The 25,390-nt window shown below is 42.5% G+C and overlaps 2 protein-coding genes across 2 annotated transcripts; both read right to left on the reverse strand.

The window, feature by feature from the left end:
- Nucleotides 1–155: 155 nt before the first annotated feature.
- On the reverse strand, nt 156–11,571 carry LOC311203716 (uncharacterized protein; the record flags this gene model as incomplete). The annotated part of the gene is made up of 7 exons (XM_084278473.1): nt 156–266; nt 2,888–3,016; nt 3,384–3,518; nt 6,998–7,161; nt 8,784–8,904; nt 9,711–9,885; nt 11,357–11,571. The coding sequence occupies 7 exons, from the start codon at nt 11,569–11,571 to the stop codon at nt 156–158; spliced, it is 1,050 nt and encodes a 349-aa protein (XP_084134599.1).
- A 437-nt stretch (nt 11,572–12,008) lies between these two features.
- Nucleotides 12,009–23,865, reverse strand: LOC311203717 (protein PRRC1-like; the record flags this gene model as incomplete). Its single annotated transcript, XM_084278474.1, has 8 exons — nt 12,009–12,047; nt 13,166–13,268; nt 13,618–13,721; nt 14,630–14,793; nt 17,007–17,109; nt 19,305–19,462; nt 20,401–20,787; nt 23,772–23,865. The coding sequence occupies 8 exons, from the start codon at nt 23,863–23,865 to the stop codon at nt 12,009–12,011; spliced, it is 1,152 nt and encodes a 383-aa protein (XP_084134600.1).
- Nucleotides 23,866–25,390: the final 1,525 nt, after the last annotated feature.

Consider the following 25,390-nt stretch of genomic DNA (forward strand, 5'->3'; position numbering starts at 1 on the left):
GAAAAAGAAGAAAAGGGTAAAAGACAGTAAAGAAACAGGCAAATTAGGAACCAATTGTCCTTCTCCACCAGACTGTCAGGTCTCCCAGGCTACTCAGAGCCCTGTGCTTGAAAACCCGTGCAGTCGTATGAGCGGAGCCAGACATCTGGCTGGTGTCACGTCATATGACACGTGTGTCGATGTGGGAAGACAGCAAGAGATAAGGTCTTCATAACCAATTCTGCAGGTTTTCTCTGGAAAAAGCCCAGGTCCGAGTTGGGGACATCCTGCAATAGAAGGAGCGGGAAGAGAACTGGAGTGAAGCAACTGCTCCAGAACTAAAATGCAAACATCCTGGGTAAGTATATTAATGGACTACAGCCAGTACTGCACATCCGCAGGGGGAGCATCTGAATGTCAGAGTCATTCATTCTGTGTGTGCACATGACAGACTCTTCCACAGGGATGCCCAGCCGCAGCCAAAAGTTGTCTTCCTCTAAAGCAAGGCTAAAGAGGAGTTCAAATGTAGTTGCCAGCACTCTGCCAGTGCTTATGCAGCTGCCTCCCCTGCTACCGCGGAGGTAACGTGTTACATCTTCTGGGCCAAAAATGCTTAGCAGCGTGGGAAGACATCAACGACTGAAATGTGAAAACACCAAAGGAAAGTTCTGTCACTCATTTATAGACCAAGAATGGATGACAAAAGTCACTTACTCTGTGTACAGTAAAGGCCAGTCCATCCTGGAGTACATTTGCACTCCCCATCGCAGGCACTGCAGTAAGCTCCATTATGGCAATTGCACGTGTGGATGCAGTTCGGTCCCCAGTGGGAAGGTGGGCAAGCTAAAACAACCCACAGCAATTCATTAATTGATCCCAAATGACAAAGATCAGTGATATCCACAAACAGAGCTGCTTACATTCACATAGAAGCACTGCTTCACTTGGTGTTTGTTGTTTTGCTTTTAAAGCCATTTCTTGGGCTACTCCATTCTGAGCAAATCGCCACAGGTTGGGTTTTCTCTAACTAAGGACTTCTTTTACTCTACATAAAAAGTGTTGAAAAAAATTGGAAGTGTCGAAAAAGCCAGCAATTCAAACTTGATCCTCAGTAACTAGGACACTCATACCAGCTTTCTCCACACAGAAAGCCAAGTAACTTTCCTCTTTTCATTATTTTTTAATCTGCAAGCAGTTACGTTGAACACAGCCAAAGGTATAAGTCTTCTAAGCCTCAAAACTGAAGGAGTACAAACAGAGAAGGTTGAAACACATCTCACAGCCTATAGATTTAGGCTAAATATGAAGCTTAATTCTTTAATTTCTAATGTTAGAGTCTAGGTAATTACCTAAATAGAGTGCAAATGATCAGGACTGTACCTTTATCAAGTGGACTCTTGCTGCTGTGGTTGCATTGATGAATATAGTATTTTTTAAAAAAAGTAATTCCTGAATCCTTTAAATGCAAAAGGACTCATCTATGTGTGGGCTGCATTTTTGCAAAGTGGTGGTTTTGCCCAAATTTCACTTCATTAAGAAATATACTACATTGTAGTGACAAAAAAATAAACACTAAGTTTGGTTTTTCTTGTTTTTGCTTCAGTTGTGCCTTATGATTCTTTTTGTTATTGTTTTTGTTTGAAAATAGTGGTCAGCTATGAGGGAATGTAAATCCCATACAGATGAAAGGTTAAAAGTTTTAAGAAGGTTACTGGTTCCAGAAGAATTTAATGGAATCGTTATTTTCCATGTGAACAAAAGGCCTGTACACAAAGCAAAGAAACTTGCTCTGTTACAGCCCATGAGCATAGTCTAAATAGATGCTTCCATTCATATTGCTGGCACCATTTTCTTGTTATTGATTTGTGAGTAAGTCTCTCCTCCTCCTAAATACCCCTATTCTTCTACTCTCCAAAATACCTACTTATTTTACCATAAAACCAGACGCCTTTCTTGCTACTGGCTTCCACAGGAATCGGCTCAAGATTTATCTTGCTATGATACTTAGTTGTGCATGCCAATCACTTCACAGAATTTAGACAGCAAAGAGTTTTTTTTCCAAAGTCACCAGCTGCTACATTGCACTGGTACAGAGCTAGTTAACCTGGACTAGCCAAGCCATAAATGAGTTACCATAAGTGACGTGAAACCAATGTGGGATGGTATTCGGAAATGCACCTCCCTGGAAATCAGCACAGTCTCTTTGGAATGTTGACGTATCAGGCTTTGGTGTGGCTTCTTTTATTCACAGAAATGGGTTGACTGAAACTTTGGAATACAGTGTTTTGGACCGTGTGGATTTTGGTACTTCATGGAATTGGATCTATTTCTCGTGAGAATTCTGCCTCAGGTATTTCTCTCCTATTATCAGTATTTTCATAGACCTGACAAGGCATCTGGAGAATGCTGAATTATTTCATAAAAGAACTCCTATGAAACATAATGAAATTAGGGCCTAGCACTCTGAGTCAGTAACAAAGTCTTCACTGGTTTAGCATACCAAGGCAATACTCCTCAAGTGAGGTAGAATGGCAGTAAAAAGGGGTATCTGCGTTGTGCTTTTATGTGGCAAGGTTCTGGTGGCGAAGGGGGGAAGCAGGGGTGGCTTCTGCAAGAAGCAGCCAGAAGCTCTCTGCAGATCCTCTACAACTCTTCTTGGGCAGTGAAAGACTGAAAATTGGTCTCTTCTCTCATATTCTCCATCCCACTTCTTAGAAAAGCCAGAGTGCAATTATGTTGCTGATAGTGCTGATAAACTGAAGAAGAAAACTTTCGGATTTCTTCCTCCTATACCACACAGTCCTCATTTCTGACTTGGACAGTGGGTTTTTTACTAAATACTAGATAATGTAAATAGCCAAACCCGAATTGATTGTTGTTAAAAGAAAGGGGAACATTTCATACTTACGTTGAGAGCAGTCACTACCAATCCAGCCAGGGTAACACTGACAGGATTTATCAATAGGATTGCACATTCCTTTACTGGTGCACGTGCATATTCCAATGCAGTTCTTGCCAAATCTGCCACTGGGACATACTGGAACAAAACACAATTAGAACTCCTTAGTAATCAGAATGGGATTACCTTTTCTTTATTTCAAGAGGAATCTTGATACTAGGATCAAGACAGGTACCGCTTAGTATAATGTTCAGTAAGGCATTAGAAATTCTGGGAAGCCCTTTATACATGCTCATTATGCAAATAATACAAATAACAATACAGTGGGTTTCATACTGTAGGATCAAATGTTCAAACAGTTTAAACCTGCTTAAGATTCCTAATTTATACGCTGCAAGCACTACAACAGCAACTGCTGTTGGTTTTATGGCTTCCAAGCGACAGAAGGAAAATTGCTGAAGTGCCTGGTCTCTCTGTCCCAGAGAGTCTTTACTACAACTTGTACCTTCGTTACAGAGGGCTCCTGTAAACCCAGGTAAGCAGTCACATAAGCCAGTAATATGGTGGCAGGGACCACTGCTGTGTACACACCGGGGGCATGTCTGGCTGCAGCGGTGTCCATAAATCCCAGGGGAACAGACTGGAATCAGAAAGAACAAACCGTCATTCCTTCCTACACTTTCTATACAGCCGTGAACTACTCTTCAGAGCAATTCCTGACTCTGAATTAGCGCTGCTTTCTAAATACACAAGGCTGGCAATGGCATCCTCATTATTCGTGCAGTTCAAGGCTTTACACTCACAAATGGAGATTTGCTCGTCTTCCTCTAAGGTTCACTATATCCCAGCTCTTAATGACTTAACTGACATTCTGTTACTTGTCAGGCCATGCTGACTTGGGTTGCATGTGAAATGCATCTCTAGTTTTTATGTTATACACATTTGGCTATACATAGTATGTCCTCTCCAACAAAAACAACTCCTAAGGCATATTTGAAGAAAAGTAATTTAAAAAGATAGACTGGATAGTTTTATCTGTAGAGGAGTATGGTCATCTTAGACCTTGACTTCTTACCTGTTTCCTAACTTGGAAAACAAATAGCCATTACTTCACTGAGAAAAACTTACCAATGTTTTCCAGTGATCCTTTAAGTACTCATGACATGATACAGCCAGCTACACATCACCTAACTTTTAGAGAACCTGGGACCAGAAATAGGAATTCACTTAATTCTTACGCGAAAGGCAGAAGTTTCTTTTAAAAAAGGAGGAAAAAAAAAGGGGGGGGCGAGGAGGACAGACAGGGAGAGGCCGTTCCATAAAATCTCCTCCTTTGCTGCTCTAATCCCTTCTGGTATTTTTTTCCTGATAAATTAGAATATTAGGTAACGCATCAAGAGAAATAGCTGTTGCACAGCAGCACAATTAGCACAATGCACAATTAGCACTCACAGAACTTAACTTGGAACCTTTCCCGTATTTTAATTTCATTCAAGATTCAGTCTTTTAATTATACACTCGATACGAGTTACATGGCTCGATCTCCCTAGAGATCCTCGCTGTTTTGGTAGGTAATACTAAACACCAAAAAATACCAAGTCTGATGGTTACTTTAACAAACCTAAAAGAAAAAAAACCCAAGCTATTCTAACATACTTTGTTGAATTTAGTTCCTTCCTCTATTGTCACAAACCCTTTGCCTGCTGCTCCACTTATTATGCATATACATATGTTCCACAACACCTTTCTTAATCCTACCTTCTGATGCTATCTCTGCAGTGTAACTTTATAGAGCAGCTATTTGAGACCGTGTTATGAAAGTATTGCTCAGGAGTATTGCTCTGACGTGTGAAGCGTGGGAGGAGGATATTTCCAGACACCGAACAGAAAGCAAACTATGCTCTTTATGTCATACAGTGTGTCCTGACATCACCAACGTGTTGAAACTAGTCCGTTACACACGCTGTTGTGATGACATCATTCCAGGACAGATACTCCATTTTTTCTAGAATCACGCACAAAGTCTCTTTCTAGCAAAATCTTTTTCCTTTCCATAGATGAAGATTTCACTGAAGCTAAAAGCAGTGTCTCCTTTCCAATACCTGAGGTCACGCAGTCAAGGTCTGTGCTACGCCTGAAGTTGTCATCTCCACCCAGGATAGTTCTATCACACCGGCCAGCTCATTTTTAGAACCTGTTACAAAAAGATGCTACACTTTTACTACGGACTTTCAAATCATAGAATCTACCTACTTTAACCTGGCTTCATTCGTTACCATACTTTTGGTCTCTGGTGATTTGTCTGCCCTAGTGTCTCACAAACTACTCATCGATGGCACAATGACAATACTACTATTTTCTCATAATTCACTCCAATTACTTTTATTATTTTTGCAGCCTTGCCATTTCCCAGCGGTATCTGAGTGACTGAGGGGAGGTCGCACTGCGGCTTTTGGGACGACAATAAGGCCAAGAAGACTCCGCGCTCAGTTAGGTGAGTGCTGGCTGTGGCAGCCTCCCTCTCTTTCTGTGAGGACTCCTGTGGAGAGAGTCCACAGAGACTACTGACCCTTGAATACAAACAGGAAAGCTGAAGCTTGCAATGCTACAGTATCGCACGGAGACACAAAACTCCAGAACCCTCTGAGAGGGGCATACTTAAGAGTGTCAACTCCATCTTATGGAAGCTGGAAGAGTTTTCCCAACACTTACATAGACATTTAGGTGAGAACTCAAATCCCTTCCTGGAGATAAAAGGTTTGTGATAGCATGCCTTTCTGCAGAGTTTCATCATGTTTTCAAATTACCTTGCTCTCCATAGACAACAGTGCCAAACACAAATTCTAATGGATAACCAAATACAAATACTTCCTAAAACCACAAGGAAAATGCCAGAGAAACCTTGCAGAAAAGTGCAACAATTTTCATGCAGAACAAAATATGTGCAGAGACACTTGAGTTCTCAAGTTTGAAAAACCTAAGTGGAAGCACAGCTTCTGCACAACTGATCCTCTTTTTGGCTGTCAGAGCCAAGCTTTCTGGGTTCCTGCACGCAAGGCTTTACGTACCAGAGCTGCCAGCACAGCCTTGCATATTTACAGCTCTTCACCACTTCCTGAGGAATGGTTCTTTGAAGGCGCGCAAGGTTTCAGATTGACCCGTCTACTCTCCTACTCCCCGTTTGTCTGTGGATCCCACACTCAACAACATTTCCATACCTGTGAATCACAGATGGAACAAAACAGCCACAGAACTGACCCCTGTCTCCTTCCAGCCCCACACAGTCCTCCTGTAGAGCAGAGAATTTATTTAAAAACTGGAGTTTCTAAGAATTTCCCAGAAAACCAAACACTATCACTGGAAAAGATGGAGCCAGTTTTTCAGAGAAAGAGTTCATGTTTTGACTACAAAATGTAATAAAAAACAGTTATGGAATAAAACAAATCGGTTTTGACTTTTACCATTTTAAAACCTTTGAAATTAGATATTTTGATTGCTCTCCCCAAGCACAAATTGCAAGGTGCAGCAGACCTGATGAGGCAATGTTATGGCAGTGCAATGATTTCTAACTTTGCAGTTCTCAATGTCGGGGTGACAGCGTCAGAGCCCCAAGAGGAAGGCAAAGACCTGTCTGTCACTGCACTCTTTGCAGTGCCTTCTCACAGCTGACTAAGAATGAAGGCAACTTCTCCGTTCATATTGTACCAGAGATAGAAGATAATGTAATCAAAACTAGGTTGTTTGATGTTAAGTATCTATTTCTGGCACATTCTTTCCTCTCATAGTTTTTTCTGCTTTAACAGAAGCACTCTGGAGAGCATTTGATGCCAACGGGGAAAAATTTGGGTCTGTGTTTTTCAACAAATTCTAAAGGAGCTGGAGAAAAGTCTGAGGCTCGACGTCAAAGCATGAAAGCAGGAAGAGTTTTTCATCTGTGCATCTTAACTGTGTGTTTTCTGCACTTCAGTGTGTTGCACTGCAGAGTTCTTCCCAAAGATTTGTCGTCATGTGTCACCAATCTTCAACCCAGTTGTGTATGGGCTACCAGGAGCAGTCCTCCTTGGAGACTTATCCCCCCGACAAAATTCAGTGCAAAATCTGGTGAAATTATGAAACTACCTGGCAAGGGAATTCACATTTTTCTCCTCTCCAGCCTGGAGCACAGGTACAGGTTCCATCCAGAGCTTTGCAAGCCCCTCCGTTAAGGCACTGGCAAGTTAAGTTACAGCCAAGCCCCCAGGTACTTCTGGGACAATTTATTGAGCAATCTACACCATGCCAACCTGCCAAAAAGAAGAATTTCAAGTGACAAATTAATCCAAGTTTTCCCCCATTCCTCTCTGCGGACGTGTTTCACTCTGCCTATCAGGCAGCATCTTTCGGAGATGTGCAATCCCAGGGTACCACTAGCTACAAGCTAGTAGCAGCAGTTTCAGACGAGGACTCGTCCACATTGGAACAAGGGTGGTGAAGGGCACCTCCTGACATCTCTGCACAGCACACATTTGCAGATGGGTGCCACCGTGCAATAGCAATGCAGGGCAGATCGTCAAGGAAAACACAGACACCTTGAAATTACACTGCCAAGCACCAGAGGATACTGAAGGTTTAAGGCATGGGCCAAAAAAGCAAGGACTATATTCCCTACATTCAAGCTGCTGCTTTCATCACTCTTCCGCCAGTACTGAACAGATGGAGTTCTGCAATACAGTTTAGAAACTAAAATCCTAGACACAAAACAGAAGGAAACATAGCAGCAGTGCCTAAGTTGCATTTCTCCAAGGATACATGGAAGACCTTCTAGATCATTGCTGTACTTCCCTCCAGATGCAAAAAAGACTGTAATGGGAAATGGGTCTAAAATGCACCCTTCACTGCTGATTATGCTGGGTAGCAATGATTTGCAGACTGCACGCTGGAGGCAGAGAAATGGAAATAGATTTTTAAAAATGTGACCATCTGATACAATAGAAACGGCAGGAGACAGTCTGACGTGACCATCAGCAGTGACACAAGCCAAGGTTCTAATTTTGTACCTTGTTTACAGCAAGCCAAGGGAAAAGTAATTCTGCACTGAGCCTAATCAATAGACTGTGCAAAACACATGGATTGAAACGAAGCCGCCTCGTGCCCTGGATAGAGAACTTCACATTTAGGGGTCATTTCAGGCAAAAATCAGTCCCTGACAGAGGTGGGCAGGGACGCGCAGTTTCTGAGGGGGTACAATGTCCATCAGAATTACTGCTGGGAGGTGAGAGCCAGGCAGGGAGGTCAAGGAGCGTCAGTCTAGTCACACGAATACTGGGAGACCTAGAAAGTTTCTCACAGAAGCAGGGAACAGCGCGCAAAGGCTTGGAAGGGTCTTAGGCAAGGTTTTCTCAGAGAGCTGGTGAGGAAAAGAGCATTCAAATAGAATAAATTGCCAGTAGATACTAACATCAGTGCTAAAATGACAGGAAGAAATCGGTGCCTCTGTGTGGCTGAGAGGGGCAAGGGTTGCAGCCAGAGGTCATGCACACCCAGGCTGAGGGAAACCCGCCTATGCATTTTGACTAGGCAGGCTGCTGTCAGACACATGGCAGGCATGCCTGTGGTACATCCAGCAGATGACAGCACTGCCACCAAGAGAGAAGTGGTGGCACACCTCAGGGTAAACACCAGTAATTCACTAAGCCGCAGCAGCCTCCAGCCCACTGAGAACACAAACATGAGGCATGTGCACTCTTCTTGGGGCAGATGGTTTCCTAGTTTTCACCTCCCAGAGCAGCAGAAGCATAAATCAGCTGGTGATATGGCCTTCAGCGTGGTCTGCTTTTTATTAAGTTTCTTTCTTCTTCTCTACTTCCAAAACTCAAATTCATTTTATGATTAGGGAAAAAGGAAATTAATCTGAAGGGATGCTTACCTGCTTTGCAGGCACAAGAACCATCTACTGGTGAACAGATGGCTTCGTTTTTGCAGTTGCATACAGATGAACAGTTTATTCCATACGTCCCCAGAAGACAGGCAGTACCACAAGCAGCACCCTGAATGACACAAAAACAGAGTCTAAAAACTATTCAGACAATAGAACCAGTACATTCTGTAGACTGACTCAGGTGCCAGAGAACAAGCCTGTTCCAGGCTGTCACTAAGGTATCTGAAATTTCATGGCGAGGGACTCCTTCATGCTCTTTAAGTCCACAGTAAGCATTACTTTCCTGTTAGTTGTTGGGAGAGCTCAGGTCACACAGCAAACACCACTTGGTTAGATCAATGGACAGTATCTTAAGTAATAAGGAAGCCCTTCACGAAACCAAATCTCGGTAAGACAGCAGGTTCATGGAACGTGGATGTCTACAGTATTTTTAGGAATTAATTTGACTGAAGTTTTCACAGTTGTTGTTCCTACAACAGTCACCCTGTAAACATCCAAAGCACAGGTAACCGCAAATGCATGTAAAAGCTGCAGAATAATCCATCCTGAACCGCAAAAACAAGTGTCTTGCTCTAGATTTTCTCTGAATGGAACATCAGGAGCTTCTGCAGCAAGATAATGATTGAAACCATCATTCCTCCCTTTATTTACACCTCACAAGCACATCCTCCTACTTATCACTGTCTTACAAAGTCACTATCTTTTCTTTCCTGAAATGCCTTCACTTCAGTGCTGAGAACCAATCACATTTTTGCCTCAGAATCTTAGACAACGCCCAGTATTATTTATGTACCTAAATACCGTTACCTTTCTTTTCCTGTGGTGGAGAAACGACACCTGGGCACCATGAAGAACTTGGCACTCAACTAAAGCCAATGGAGTTGAAAATGTACTGTGAAAGAGAGACTTATTTACCTCAAATCCAGGGGCAGAGGTGCATTTTCCAGTCACACTATTGCAGTCAGCACCATTTTGGCAGCTGCGGATCTGCTGACATGACTCGCCATAGAATCCTGGAGAACACGTCTCGTTGCAGTAGAGCCCCGACCAGCCAGGCTTGCAGGAGCATTCCCCAGACACAGGGTGACAGCTGCCAGGAGGGGATGGAAGGATAAGTAATTCAGGACTAAAAATGACAATCTACAACTGAACAGTTCTTGAGATCTAAATTAGAACGTATTTATAAAACTACTAGTACTGGCATTTTAAGACATACATCACTGTCCTGTAAATAGATGTAGGAAGCTGTAATACTTTTGAAGGATTTTGATGGGTTTTCATGAAGTCAGACTAATTGGCAGTAAGATTTATACATTAAGAAAGGGAGCCTATATATATATGCATGCACATATCCCTCAGAGAAAGCAAGAGACAAAAGAAATGCCACCAGAACGTGTCCTGAAAAAACCCTAATCCCAGCCTAACTATACCAAATTAGTTGGTGATGCAGAATGACCTCTCACAGTCTTATTTACAAATGTGAAGCAGGGATGGAAGATCACCAGAAAGAGCTTACAAGACAAAAGGAAAAACCCTTCTAGAAAAGTACGTAGCTACAGTGTGCTCTTTTTACACCAGGTGTCACGTGAGTAAAGACATGCCAAAACCAGCCTGAAATGCTACAATTCCTACATTTTGTACATTCCTGTACAAAACAAGGCGCTAATGTTGACAAAGGCAGACAGAGGCCTTTTTTGCTTCTTCCTGCAAACTGCATCTTCAGAATGACAAGTTTCTGTAAACCCCCCAACCTGTGATGGGAAGTGGCAGGGACGTATGGATCTGCTCATACCAGGTCACAGCGCTGTTGCTGTACCCCACTGAGGAAACGGGGTTTATGTGGCCTTAGTCTCAGCCAGCCAGTGCTCACTCTCTCTTTTCTCTTGACTGTTGAGTACCAAGGGAAAAATGGATACTTTCACCTGGTCACGGAGAACAGAGGGCTGGGTTCAATACACACTCTAGCTCAAATCCTTGCATATCTACCAAAAGAGGTAATGGACAAGAACCTTTTCTGAAAAAACTCTTTGCATAAGAGGCTTGTTACCTGCTGGTGCTCTCTGGACCCCTGGAAAATAATAGAACCTCCCAGGTATACCTATATCTAACCCTTCACGAAGCATAGAGGCTGACAAGCACGAGGATTGGCTGGAGCTGCCATCAACTGACCACATCTACTGATTTCAGTTATTTTGCACTTACAGCACACCAGAACGTGCAAGGGATGTATGATCTATCCTGCCTACACACAGTGAGCAATGCAATGATCTACCCACCTGGTAAACAGAGACAAAGGTCCCACTTTGTCATAATATTTATTTGGCGGGTAAGCAACCAAATAAATACAGCAATGAATATTAAGATCACATATAGCTGCAAGCACTGTAATTCAGAAGCTCTTTTGGGCTGAGAGTTTCCTGATCCAGTTAGGGAATACCAGATTCTCTCACAAGTCCTTCGCTGCTTCAGATTGCATGAAAGTACTAGAAAAATCAGGAAATCTTTCTTTTCAGATTTCTATCTTCTCTACAGAAGAACAGGTTCAAGGGTGTAAAGCCTACCTCCAGGTAGTGGGCCTGTGCCAGGGACATCTTTTATCACACTTGAGACCATAAATTCCTTCAGGACAAAGCCTTGTTTCACACTGCTCTCCAGTGTATCCTGCTTCACAGAGACAGGCACCACCAATATGGTAGCATTTCCCACCATTCATACACTTGCAGGGCTCAGCACACTGCACCCCGTACGTCCCCACTGGACACTCCTCTTGGCACATATGAGAAAAACAAAGAAAAAAGTGGGTTAGTTCCCATCAAATACAGCTTTGGGACATTCCAGGGAAATCGAGTTTATGAGCAATCTCTATACGGCTCTAAAAAGCCTCTGAAGTGGAGCAGTGATTTATAGAAATTCATGTTTCAAGTACTTTATGTCAGAATTTGTAACTTTTAGAAGTAAACTGGATTTTCCACTTAGCAATAGCGTGAACAGCCAGCAGATTTCTGTGCCCCTGTAGATGCTCAGGGCCTGGCAGTCCTCTGGCAATCACGCTCAGCAGTCTCTGATGAGAACCTTTTCTAACTGTGTTTTCCAAACACACTATGTTTGACACAAGGCACGGCAAAATGTAATAGAAGTCACAAGAGCCTTCTGACTGAGGTCAAAGGGGTATATGTGTTCATATCATGCCTCCGCAGTACTGGCCTCAATCCCTTACTCGTATCCAAGTGTCGAGGTATTTGCAACTCTGCCCTGAGGGGAGCAATAAAATCCCCATTACTTCAAAGGTGCAGCGTAATAATAGAGCTAATAACCCCCTACAAATGTTTCCCAGTGAAGTTATACAAATCAGCTGTGAATGGATTGTCTCCCAATGACCATCTGGAATTCCAGCACTGCAACTCCACTTACTTTTTAAACATCATCTTCATGACCTTCTGAAACACTGTCTTCCTGGTGAGGACAGTGTTGTCTCAGCCAAAAGGTTTTAGGCAAAACGGGAATTTAAAGTCGATTCTCCCAAGTTAACTCCGATCATGTAGAAATTGTTACCGATGTAGGAAAAGTTAAGGGTTCAGAGTGCAAAGTACATGACACTTCACGTACCCTTCACGGTACCTTCTGAGATTACAGTAACCAGGATGGCATCTCTTCATGGACCAAGAATTTAGAAGAAGAGGACCCTGCAAAGTATTCTGCCCCTTTTGTAAGTGCATATAACACAAATCTAGCCTTGCAATAGCATCAAGAAACGACGTCTCCTTAACTCCCCTGTACTGATTTTAATGCCGAGTTGTACCCCGCTTTGTGAATCATGCGGGTGCTAATTACAAGGCCTCACCAAGTCTCTGAACCATGAGGAAAAACACGTCTTTATGGTGACGGTGAATGAAAGGTGGGTAAGGAAGTTTCACACCACCGATCGGCTACATCTGACTGTAATAAAAAAGGCACGCTTGATGTGCTGGGTGTACGTGCTGGTGTTTTAGGCCTGGCACCCTGTTCTGACCAGAACTGAAATGAACACCTCGACTCTGCGTGTGATTAGCTCTTTTCACACCAGGGGGTTTTTGATCATGGGATGGTTTATTTGGCACTGGGATTCCTTGGAATATTTCTTCTTCTTTAACAAGAATTAAAATCAGCGGCTCAAGTGCCATGTACTGCAGAATGAAGACTCCCAAGGGAGAACTGCTTTTCTACAAAGGCCTGAAGATTTTTAGGCAATGCATGACTGAAAAATATTTTTGATCCTCATTTTATAAACTAAGAAATTCAAGTGTAGCTACTACCAGTAAGAGCTGACATCATAAATTAAATCTTAAATCCTAAGTCTTAATCCAACTTTAATAAGAAAACAGAAAACTCACCTGCTGAACATATTGCAAAGGCACTGGTGTTGCTTGGGTAAAAGCTTCCAGATGAATTCCATGAATTGGATCCTCGATAATCAGACATCCAATGTCAAACCACCTGCAATGACAGCCAAGTTAGAGTCTGTTGAAAAGCAACATGTTAGCCCTTGAATGATGACCGTTTTACAACCTCTAATACAACTGTAGTTAAAAATGTAACAATGACTTACATCAAGGCATCCCAGCATTTTTCAAATCAAATTTGCATGTATCAACTCATGTATATATAAAAAACTGAAGTGCCTGTGTTCCCTTGTAAAAAATTCTACGGCTCCGGTTGTTTCATATATTTTATATGTGTCTACATATAAATGACATTTTTTTCTTTAAAGCACTGGAAGCAAGACCCTTTGAGTCAATGAGAAACAGCCCTCTCCCCACCTCAGGGATATATTTCAAGTTCTCACTTGTCAGGAAGCAATTCCTCAATGAAGTTTTCTACCGATACAGCAGGCTGTTTTTCATGGATTACTCCAGTCCGGCGCAAGCTGTCTATTCTTTCTTGGGCTCCCTACATGGGAACATGATCTGTTAGACAACATTCTCTTTCAATCACATCATACAACACTCAGAGATGAGTGCAAAAAACCCCTGTGGAGCAGAATTTTCAAGTTAAACAGAAAACAGCGATTTAAAAAAATTACTCTTTTTATTCAACAGTAGAAAAACCAAAAAAGTCATGAAAAAGCACCATAGCCTTTCCCAAACAGGAATCTCAAACAGTAACACAAGCTATGATAAAACTCATGTTTGAAAAGCTGCACAATGAATTCCTACATACTAAATGTAAGAATGGAGCTGTTCAGGAAGATCCTTGGCAAGTGTTGATCAACCTGTCTTTCACCTACAGAATTAGTTGGGAGACAACCCAGTCTCAAAGGCTCTCTTAACTTCTGATTACATTTTTCCTATTCAATTTCTCATGTTTAGTTTTCATCCCAAAGTACTGTGCTAGTGACAGACTAAGAACAAATGCCTGATACACTTTCAAACTACAGTCATATCACAATGCATGCCAGATGTGATGGCAATCAACTGCTTTAGAAGAAAATGGACATAAATGTTCTTCACTGCTGTGACCGCGTTTGCACAAGAACCCCAAAAGCTATTCCAACAAGCAGCTTCAGAATGATCTAACGGAACAGGCGGCAAGTTACACCAAAAACAAGAAAAGGAGAAGTCTCCCAATGCCACAGACTGACATTCCCCTTAGGGAAAATCAGATTTTTCTGGGTCAATGCCCCATCCCTGGAAGTGCTTAAGGTCAGGCTCGATGTGGCTTTGAGCAGTGTGGTCTAGTGCAGAGAGTTTCAGCCCCCTCTACTGAGGACAATTTGTAAGGTCACTTCCAAACCAAACCACTCTCTCATCCTACGTTTCCATTGCCCTTCTCTGTGCTGGAGGTACTTTAGTACTTACTTTTAAACCTGCAGCGTAGCCCACAGGTTGGGGTGCGATGTTAGACTGCGCAGCCTCTCCAGTAACAACGGCCATTCCAAAGACTTCTTGAAAGGCATCTCGAATGGCTGCAACTTTCACCTCTTTGGTAGAAGTAACCACTATGTCCAGTTCTCCCCCAGTTTCTGTAAAACACAGGTGTGTGTATATATATAGAGAGAGATGTATATCTATGAGCGTGTACTATTCTTCATTCCCATTACAAGCCAGTTTAAATACATTCTACATCTTAAGACTATGCTTCAGTTGGTTTTCTCTTTCTCACACGTTGCACAAAAGTTCTTTCCTGAAGCAGAAGTCACTTAATTTAGCTAGTCACCTAACTTTTACTTCCTAAGTGATTCATCAATGAAAAAAGGACAACAGGAACTGAGGCGTATTCTGCACCTGAAACAAAGCATAGTGCTCATTTAAGATGACAACTCATGGATTTAGAAGAATAATCCTGACATTCACCTCCTGCTGCTTCTGCTGAAGACAGAATATTGAACTAGATGAACCACTGGGCTAGAATCTCTCTTTTAGGGGGAAAGACTGACAGAGATAGGCACGTTCAGCCTGCAGAAGATAAAGCCAGAGGGATCTCACTGATTTGTACACATATCTGAAGGGAGCCTGCAAAGAGGAAGAAGCCAGACTCTTTTTGGTGGTGCCCATGGACAGGAGCAGAAGCAATGGGCACAAACTGAAACAAAGGAGGTTCCATACAAACATCTGAAGGATCTTTTTAACCATGAAGGTAACCAAGCATTGGCACAGGTTGTCCAGAACCACGAGGAAGTCTCCATCCTCAAACATACTCAGAAGCTGCCTGGATGCACTCAAGAGAATCAAAGAATGGTAGGGAATGGAAGAGAACCTTCTGCGTTCCAGTTTGTGCCCATTACCCCGTGTCCTGTCACTGGGCACCACTGAAAAGAGTCTGGCCCCATTCTCCCTTCAGATATTTAGGAGTATTGACCAGATCCCCCCTTAAGTCTTCCCCAGACTACCGAGACCAAGCTGATTCACCCTTTCCCCCTATGAGAGATGATCCCGTTTTATTCCACATATTGCCCACTGCTTTAGTACAATGGTGCAGCAATGTGGTCAGCTGGATCACACCACAGGTCCAATTGAGTGACAGCTCAGAAAAACAAAGCGCACAAAGGTGTTAATGCTTTCTTCTCTGCCTCATCAGTTTCCTGACCAGCTTCACCTACATGCAAAGAGCAGCACTAGCACAACTAAGAAGGAGGACTGCTCACCAGACTGCTGCAACAAAAGCAAAAAGCAAAACAAAACAAACAAACAAAACACAGCAAGGAAAAAACACCTAAACCAGCCAAACAAAAACCCAACCCATAAAACCTGTCCAGTACTCTGACAAATTGTAGAAATCTCAGCTCAGTTAGACGTGACATGAATGTACTTTAGTAAAACACAAAATTGTGACTACCACAATGCTGCTCCTTCCTATTCATTTTAAAGCTCTAACTGAGATACTATGCTTTTCATTCCAGGCTCAATGCTCAGCAATACTTCACAAAATCACAGAATCATACGACTGGAAGAGACCTTTGTAGATCATCAACCCTTTCAGCAAAAATTTCTTTCTAATATCCAATCTAAACCTCTGCTGGCGCAGCTTTGTGCCATTTCCCCTTCTCCTATCTCCTCTCACCTGGCTGAAGAGACCATTGCCCACCTCCCCACAACCTCCCTTCCTGTAGTTGAGACTTTATTAGACTGTTTTAGCCTTTTCAATGTTCTTCCCAAGTGTTTCAGGAACTGCTTCAAGTTTGCTGAGCTTCCTAAAATAGTATAAATACTGTTGGGCTAGAAAAGCAGAACAGCTGAAAGTCAGAAGAAAGCCTCAAAAGCGATGTAAACACCGTTGTGAGCACGCTTACCTTTCGGCTTGTCGACCCTCAATGCGATACCTTACACACCGGGATTTAATCACCAGATCCAACAGAACACATACAGCATATTTTAAACTCAATTCCATATCACTCCCTCAAACAGAGAAACAGGGAGGGAAAAAAGTATGTGACTTCCAGATTACAGACAAGGACTTGTCACCGTTTTGTTCTCTGTAACTTGCTCATCTCTCACAACCTGAACTGAAGGGTATTACTATGCTACTACCTAAACTACAGCAGAATACACAAGTAAATGAACCTTAAGACGCACATAAAAAAATCAGCCTGCAGAGTGAGAGTCTCACTGGACAACGCACCTGAGAAATCACCACGTAACTGTGACAGAATTAACACACTCTCCAGATAAACTCCAAGTGCTGTTACATTAATCTAACATTCTATGCATTACTTAATGGTTTGTCACAAATACTTACTGATATATGGAACCATGCCAGGGTCCAGCGGTGTAATCATGGTCTCCACTGAATGTTTGGGTTTATCAAGAACAGACTTCACCATGGGATTCTCAGCTACACCCTAAACATAAGCAAACAGACTTCCATATCATTTTCTCGTTTTTCCCCAAGAAACTCACAATAGCACAGTTAAAACCCAACCAAACAAAACCCAAGTATTAAGCTGCTTCGTGGTCTTCTTACCACATTTACACTTTGTAATGCCTGGTGCATCTCACTCGCCAGCACAAATGCTGCAAGACGTGACCAGGAGTGCGTGACTTTTCGGATACAGCAAAGGCCAAATATCATCACCGCCATCCTCTCACGCACCAATGCAGAAACAGGCCTGCCAGTGATGGTGGGCAACACACTTGATTTCCTCCTATTCTGGGACGGGAAGTCTTGAACATTTAACAAATACTAATTACAGCTATCATCAGACTCGGTAGCTAGACTCAAACTGTGACAACTCCAACTGAAGAGCCTCTTTTTTATGACCTTACAGACAAGAGGACCTATTTTTGAATGGCCCATTACTAACAAATATTTTTACAGCTGAAATTGAGCTGAAATTCCTCAATTTATAAGTAGATTCTAAACAACGCTGAAAAAACGCTCTATCTTCTCCAGCCAAATCCCAGGTGGAGCTGCTGACAGACCTAAAAGTTCATTAAATGTAAGCACAAACACTGACAGGGTCTTGCTGGCCTATTATCTACCTTGAGGGACATCTGAAAGAATGGTGTTGGATTTCTGAAGAACAGCAGAGCAAAAAAGGTAGTTCAATCGATTTCAAGAGCAGAAACAGAGATAACTGCAGCACTGCCGTGTATGCACTTCAACAGAGAATCCAGCTTGCATTTCTGCAACAACTGACAGTTAAGCCTCACAGATTCTGTCTGATGTTTAAAAACCTGACTCTGACGTGTGCTTCCACACATCCAACACTTGACAGCTTCAGTACAACTAATGATTCCTCATTCTTCCACCTAGGAAATTCTCAGAGGTCATGGAAAACACAGAGCACGTACAACATTTAATACTCCAATCAAAGAATCTACATTTGGGTTGAAGTCAATCATACACATTCTCCAGAAACAGACATAGGTCACTTGCTGGATCCTACTGGTATACAGGCAACAATAACGTGGATGAGATTGGCTTTTCAACTAATTCACTACTGCCCTTTCAAACGGGCTACAAAATCATGTCACAAGGAAAACCTTCTCTTCTGGAACATTACCTTCTATCGCAAAAAAGCAAGAGGAATATGGTGACTGGAAGACATTTCTACTTGAAGACCAAAGAAGCTGTCTTTTTATGATTATAAGACACGTGCCCTAGAAAAAAGCAGCACGACAACTCTGCTCTCACCATACTGATGGACGATTAATCTTGCTCTTTAAGACTGTAGCACTGTCAAGATCACTGGAGTAAAGGGGGGCTCACTATGCCACATCACACACAACTCATTCTTCCAGATTTTCTTCTTCAAAAGGCCTTGAAAGCCCCTCCAAAAGTCTCCAGTCCCACTGGGACGTCAATCTTGATTCTTCCTTCCGATTTACTATCGCACAGTACAGATAGTAGTGTTGCTCCTGAAGGCAGCTCAGAGCTCACACACAGTCCCTGCATCTTTCTGCCACAGCCTTCACGACGCTACTCAGATGTAGCATGTCACAGCTCCAAAAAGGTTACAGGCTCATGAGATGCTGTCAGTTGTTGCTGCTTATTTCCTCTCTACGATTAGATCGCACCACAAGGATTATCTGTTCTGCATTATACACTCCGTGCCCTCTAGCGGAATAGAAAAATCCTACAAAATACCACAGACACCTCTTAAGAAACCCCTCCTCAGTGGAAGAAACACTTATTTGCCTCTCCCTGAGGAGACTTGTTTGGTTTAGAACAGGCAGGACTTGCATCCCCTAAAAAACCAATTCAGTTCATTAGGAAATGATAAAAAAAAACAGGATGTACAAAGAATCAAAGAGGTTCTGACATTTCCCATGATTTAAGGGCATGTGACAAAACCTCTAAGGTAGAAGGATCTCCCTGTCACGAGCACCAAGATGCCTGCATTTATGTAGTCATTCCTCTTCTGGAAAGGAAAGAAGCACAGTTTCAGCAAACGCGCCTATTAAAAACAGCCACCTGCAACTGAGCACAGAGGAAAGACAGGACCTAGAGCAACATGCACTTAAAAGTTGTATCTTGTTAGAGACAACAAAAAATGGTAGTTCCTCCTGAAAGGTAACATACAAAACCACAGAGCTTTATAAACCCCCACAGCCCTCCAGCAGGTGTTCCACCTTGGGCAGTAGCTACTCTGGGGTCTTCAAGCTCCTCAGGAAAAGTGATTGCAGAACCAGTTCCAGGAGCCAAAGGGGAAGAGAAAGTTGCTTGCTGAGTAATAGGATCTGTGAAGACACCTAGGAAGAGGGAAAAACAAGACACAAGTACTGCGTTTCATTTCTTATGCCGTAGCAACATGCAATTGTTTTACAGGAAAATGAACAGGAAGAATAGAATAATACTGGGCTGATTCCTTTCATTTCTTGAAGGCCCCAGAACAATCCTGCTTGTTAGAGTTTAGCAGAGGCAACTACTGTGAATGAGTTCAACAATATCTGCTCATAGAACCGAGCCTACCTGCACCTTATGTGTAAAATTAAACAAAGACATGTTAGCTTAAGAGTGGTGCTTTTTATTGTCTTCAAATTTCCATAGGTCTTTCTGGACAGACTGCTTAAAAGACATGTCACAAACAATGGTTAAAGCCTGGCCCAACTGCAGCTGAAGAGCTAAGTTTCCATTAGGCTAGTAGAAAATCACCTCAGTTCAGCAACTACAGCACTCGCTTGCATGGCAGGCAAGTATTTTTCACTGTCCTGATGCAATTTAGTAGCCAGAAGCAAGAAAAGAGAAGCTACTCTCATGTGACGGACGACTTCTTACAGATAGCGAGCTTCTCAGAACAAAAACTTGCCCATTAGGAGATTACAGCCTGAGATACCTTACCATTCCGTGGAAATACAATGGCTGAAATTGCCTCTGAGCTGAACAGCAGCAACACAGAAATAAATGGTCAGCTGGGCTTTCCTGGGCACATTTTAAAATACTGCTCTCAAACACTTTTCTGTGAGCCTGAGTGCTAGCAGAACTCTGTGGAAGAGGACTCTTGTCCTACACCGTGATCGTACTTCAAAGGCCATTCTCCATTCCTCCAAGCGCAGCTACTCAGTAATTAAGTGTCACAAGAATACTAAAGAAGCTGAACTTGTGGGACTCTAGCAGACTGCTGAAGTAGCCACCCAGGAGACCCCTCATCCTGTCTCACAAGCACAAAGGTCTATATACAAAAGGTTACCTGTGACGGGAGGTGCAGAGAATGATGGCATCAGTGGGCTCTGTGGTGCTCGACCAGCGTGGCCTCTGGTGATATCATATGTTGAAGACATGGAAAATCCTGAAATCGGGGGACCAGCAGGAGGTGCAGGAAGACCAGAGCCAGCAGTAGAGCTTAATGAAGGAGCTGTAGAGAACTGCGACACAGAGGTACTAAAAGACGAAGGGGCAACTGGAGGTCGGGCTGGAGTTAGAGGTGGCGCCATAGTAGAAACTGTTGCAGATGGCACAAGTGGAAAAGAAGATGAAGTCATCATAGGAGGAGGAAGTGGAGATGCTCCAGCTGCCAGAGGTGCTGAGCACTCAGGAGAAGATGACAGGCTTGGTGTAGCAAGGGGACTGGACAAAGCTAGGGGAAAAAAAGACAAATGGAATTTTAGAAACACCGAGCCTTCATCTCAGAGATTCAGGTATGTAATTGTTCAGCTAGTTTACAAGCAAGTTTTGACCAAGTCTGCTTTTCTCCTTTCAAAGGAAAAAAGTTTAGTTCTGCTTGAGTTTGCAACCACCACCAATTGCCCTCGATTTCTGGAGATAGTAGCCTGGAATCTCTTTTCTTCTCTGACCCTATTTATCACAGCTAAAAAGACGAGTCAACATTTGACTACCCATTTTGTAGCAGATGAAGTGGGCCTCAGAAATTTCCAGCTAGCACGCTTCTTCCTGCTTCATCCACAGGAATAACGAAGATGCAGGAAGTGTCCCTCTTTAGATTAAGAAATGCACTCAGGGGACCTGTGAGGCTGGGACTTACTGCAGAGGTACAGGTCTATGAGAAGGGCTGAGCCCCAGGCAGCCCTCTCTTCCCTGGCACCCAGCTACCCAGGCTCCTAAACGCTCTGCTTTCTGTGTTTCAGTCTGGCCCCCAGCTGATCCTTGGATAAGCCAATTTTGTTCTCTAAACCAAATTTAGACAGAAAATTAAGCCAGAGAAACAGAAAACACTGGTTTTTACAGCACTAAGCTGTTGGATCAGCTCAGATGTGAAACTGCACTCAGCCTAAACATTGATGACAGTCAAGTGACGTGCCAAGTTACCGTAAGGAGGTCGTTTCCAAACTTTATCACGCACACCAGTCAATAAAAAACAGAACATGCACACCCCCAACATAGCTACAAAATACTTACATGGGCCACTGTCCTAGTATATTCCATAGATTTTAAAACATACAGAACAGAAATATTAAAAGGATGAGATAAAGATCAAGAAACTCTTCTGCTCCCACTGAAAATTAGTATTTGAATAGTATATTCATAAAACAATATGTTATGTTATTAATGGTTAGCACACTATAGAATACCATTAATAATATTGTAGTGTGAGCAATGTTACTACAGAAGCCTCATTAATTTTACATCAGCAATTTGGAGGTCTGGTTCTATATTCCGATTATGGCTTTAATGGTTGTCACACCTGGAAAAAATGCCTTACAAAGACACACAGACCCAAATGAAAAGGTGTTGCTGGATGTGCTTACAAAATCATGCTATTTGTTTTCGTCTCCCAGCCATCAAGTATATGAAGGCTTATCTTGAAATTCAGCTAGCAAATGTTCATCTTCCTTGATGTCATTCAATTCTTCTGGAAAAATCATCAGAAGGTGTTGCACTTTGGTATTCCTAACAAATGGGCTCAAAATCCACCAAAGCTAATTCATCTGGAAGATTTTTACATAGCTCAGGAAATTCTCTTTGCCAATTTACATATACAGAGTGGAAAGGGTTTTTTGTGTGACACTTGCAATGATTTTGGCAACAGGAATGCATTGACAACATAAACACTTTCAAATAACAATTTTCTCAAACGCATGACTTTCTTACAAAGAAGTAGGTAACTCCTTCTTAAAACACCACCTTTATCTTGAAGGGATAAACCACCTTTATCTTGAAGGGACAAACTGTAAGTGTGTTTTGGGGTTTTTTTAAATAACTACTGGGTAGCACACTGCTGATGGCCACTTGTCATCACAGAAAATGTCAGCGAGTCTGCAAGTCTGTTTTGGTACAAGAAGAAAGCTGAAGCCATATTTAAATCCCTTGCCACAAGACAACCAGCAAACCTCTGTGCGATGCACAAAAGTTTCACGGTCACTTCCTCTACCATTACAAGGTGCAGCTAAAAACAACCCCTACTATTTAAAGAGAACTTCTATAAAGTTAACCACACTGCTGGCATCCTGTAGCCCTTTGTGCACCAGCTCCACTTTCACTGCTGCAGTAACTTGCCTATGAATGAGGCGGTCAATAAATGTCATGGGTGGAAATAGATCGGTAACCTTATTCGAGAATCCATTTTTAGCCTAGTCAAAGCAATCACTCCATCAATGGTTACTCTGAGGCAGTCTTAATAAAAACATGGCTTTTATTAAAGAAATCATTCACTGTTGAGGATGCAGCTTCTCCAGCACAGCCCTCCTTCAGCATTTGACAATAAAGTTGTTCTTTCTGTATTTCATTACTGAAACAGAATTTAGCAAAAACCATAAGCAGAAACACGTTAGGAACATCTGTACAGCAAACCTTCCATACTGTGATCTGTTCTCATGCTTGTTTCTTATAATCATCAGCAATGTTTTCTATGTCTCCTTCCAACAGAATTTCCTGACAAATCCATTTGTCAACATATTGTTTGCATTTAATATTACAGACATTTTTACCACGTCTCTGGTGGTTTCTGAAATATATGCCAAGAAGTATCTTCAATATGAGTAAAGCTTGATTTTTCTTCTTTTTTTAGATAAAACTATTATAAAGGAATGCTCTGGTATTTTCTTCCTGCACCCAATGGATCGCCCAGCACATCCTCCTGGGGCTAAGAGCGCTCCACTCGGGAGTCCACGGCACTAGTGTGACTCAAGGTAATGTTACCAGATGTGTCAGAAAACTGAGCATTCGGTAGTCAAGCACATGGGGTTCAGACTCTGGAAAAATCAGATTCAGTGCTCTGATTACCACCCACAATAGTAAAATCCAAGTGATCGTCCACGTTTCTCACTATCCCCCACAAGACTGTAGACTTGTTTGAACTCCCTTCTGTGCTGCTCATCTCACTGTGCACTGTACTGGCCAGTATTCCCTGTCCCCACGTCCTTAAAAACCCTAAGTGCATCCACATGACTTCATCAAAAAGTTTCAAGAATAATAAAAACATTTACACTACTCTCTGTCAGATGTATGCCATACTGCCATGAGAAAGAAACAAATTCTTCCCATCAGCCTGGAGAAGAGCTCTCTAGGTTGATCCCAACACCTCTGGATGAACTGCTGTGCTTTAAAAAGACATGAATAAATATCACTGAGTTTCTGAGGAAGTTTCTGTACCTAATGACCTACCTGTAGCAGCAGTGGTAGCAGCTGTAGTCTCCCCTGCTGTGTTTGGTGGGGGTGTACCGGGTGGAGTTGTCTCTATTCCACTCTCTTCCATCATTTTCCTTCAGCTACAGAAAACTGTAAGACAAAAAAGAGAGGAAAAAAAAAAGTCATATATTGAGAAATAGGCATAGTGTTTGCTGCAATACTGAGCTGTAGTAACTCCAAGGACCTGTTCTTTTCAGAGCTGATGCATGACAGGATGCAAAAGGTGGCAAGAGGCGAGACAGAGAATGAAGTCTCCCCGCTCTGCCCGTAAAGAACCACAACTACCCCTGAAGTTGGAGCCCTCTCCAGCTTAAGCACTGCCACAGATGCTCCCGACCCACCATCAAACTGACTGCAAGCACTTTCTCCAACACCAGGCATAGTGGCAGAGCTTGCAAGGGCCTAGGGCTCCAGACTCCGTGACCTGAACTCTATGACCCTGTCTGCTTAAAGGAGAAGCTAAAGAAACCTCCAGACATGCCACAAGAAACCAGGGAAATTTACTTCCAACCTACCTAGAAGTACAATGACATTCATTTACACTGAACAAGTTCTCCACTGCACACAATTCCTGTAAAATCCAGGTCTCGTACTGCTCTGGTGAGTATCAGAAGTGACAGTAATTGAAAACTTTGGCTTTTCTTTTGAAGGCCACATTACATTGAAAGTATCTTCCAGCATCTTTGACTACACCTGTACAGTGCACTACTTGTGGAAAAGTAAAGCGATGTGCTTATTTAAAACCCCCTAAATTAAGAGAAAGGCCTCAGGAGATGAAAAGGAGAGGATGAAAGACTAAGATTAACACCTGGAGATTTTTGTTCTTCAGTGCAGAGGAAGTCACCTAAAACCCCCTGCTTCCTCCCAAGTCTGGTAAACCAGACCGAGATTGTTTGTACCACTCCCTGAGGTAGCAATTCCATAAGGACATTTTAATAACATAAAAACCCTACAGAAAGGAATTTATGTCTGAAAAATTGGCAGGAAAATATTTTCCATCATATCCATTACCTCAGTAGCTACTGAGGACTGACAGCTTACTACATTTAACAAGTATCAGAGGAAAAGCCTTAGGTAATGTGTTGAGTAAAAGTACTCACAGGTATTTATAAAGAACTCCACTTACAAAAATACAGGGGGGGTTCCTCTAGAAAAAAGAAAAAACCCTCACTGCTGTTTAAAATGTGTATACAGCTATGTTTAATGTAGAGGGAAAATTACTGTTATGACCAAACTGAAAAATACAAAAAGTAGGATGCCAGTGTTAGTCTGGACAGGCTAAGGAGCATCAAAACCAAATGAAAGCATTGAAATCACAAAGGAGAAAGTGTATTTCCTCTTACAACCAATGTGTGTTGTAAGAGGAAATAAAGTAACTCAAGATTAAGCATTTGAGCCCAGACTCGGAAAGCAAGTATGGTTCCTGTGCAGCACACCTCCTAAAAGCTCTGATGACCCAGGGACTGTGGGTTCTGAGTACCTTTTCAATTAACTTGAAAGCTTCTCTGCAGACAGGATGAAAGGGTCAGTAACTGCCTGGTGGGGAACAGACTGACCTTGACGAATAAGCACATCTCAGCATCCCTCAGAAAGGA

This window comes from Gallinula chloropus, assembly GCF_964237585.1.
Source record: "Gallinula chloropus genome assembly, chromosome: Z".
Taxonomy (NCBI): Eukaryota; Metazoa; Chordata; class Aves; order Gruiformes; family Rallidae; genus Gallinula; species Gallinula chloropus.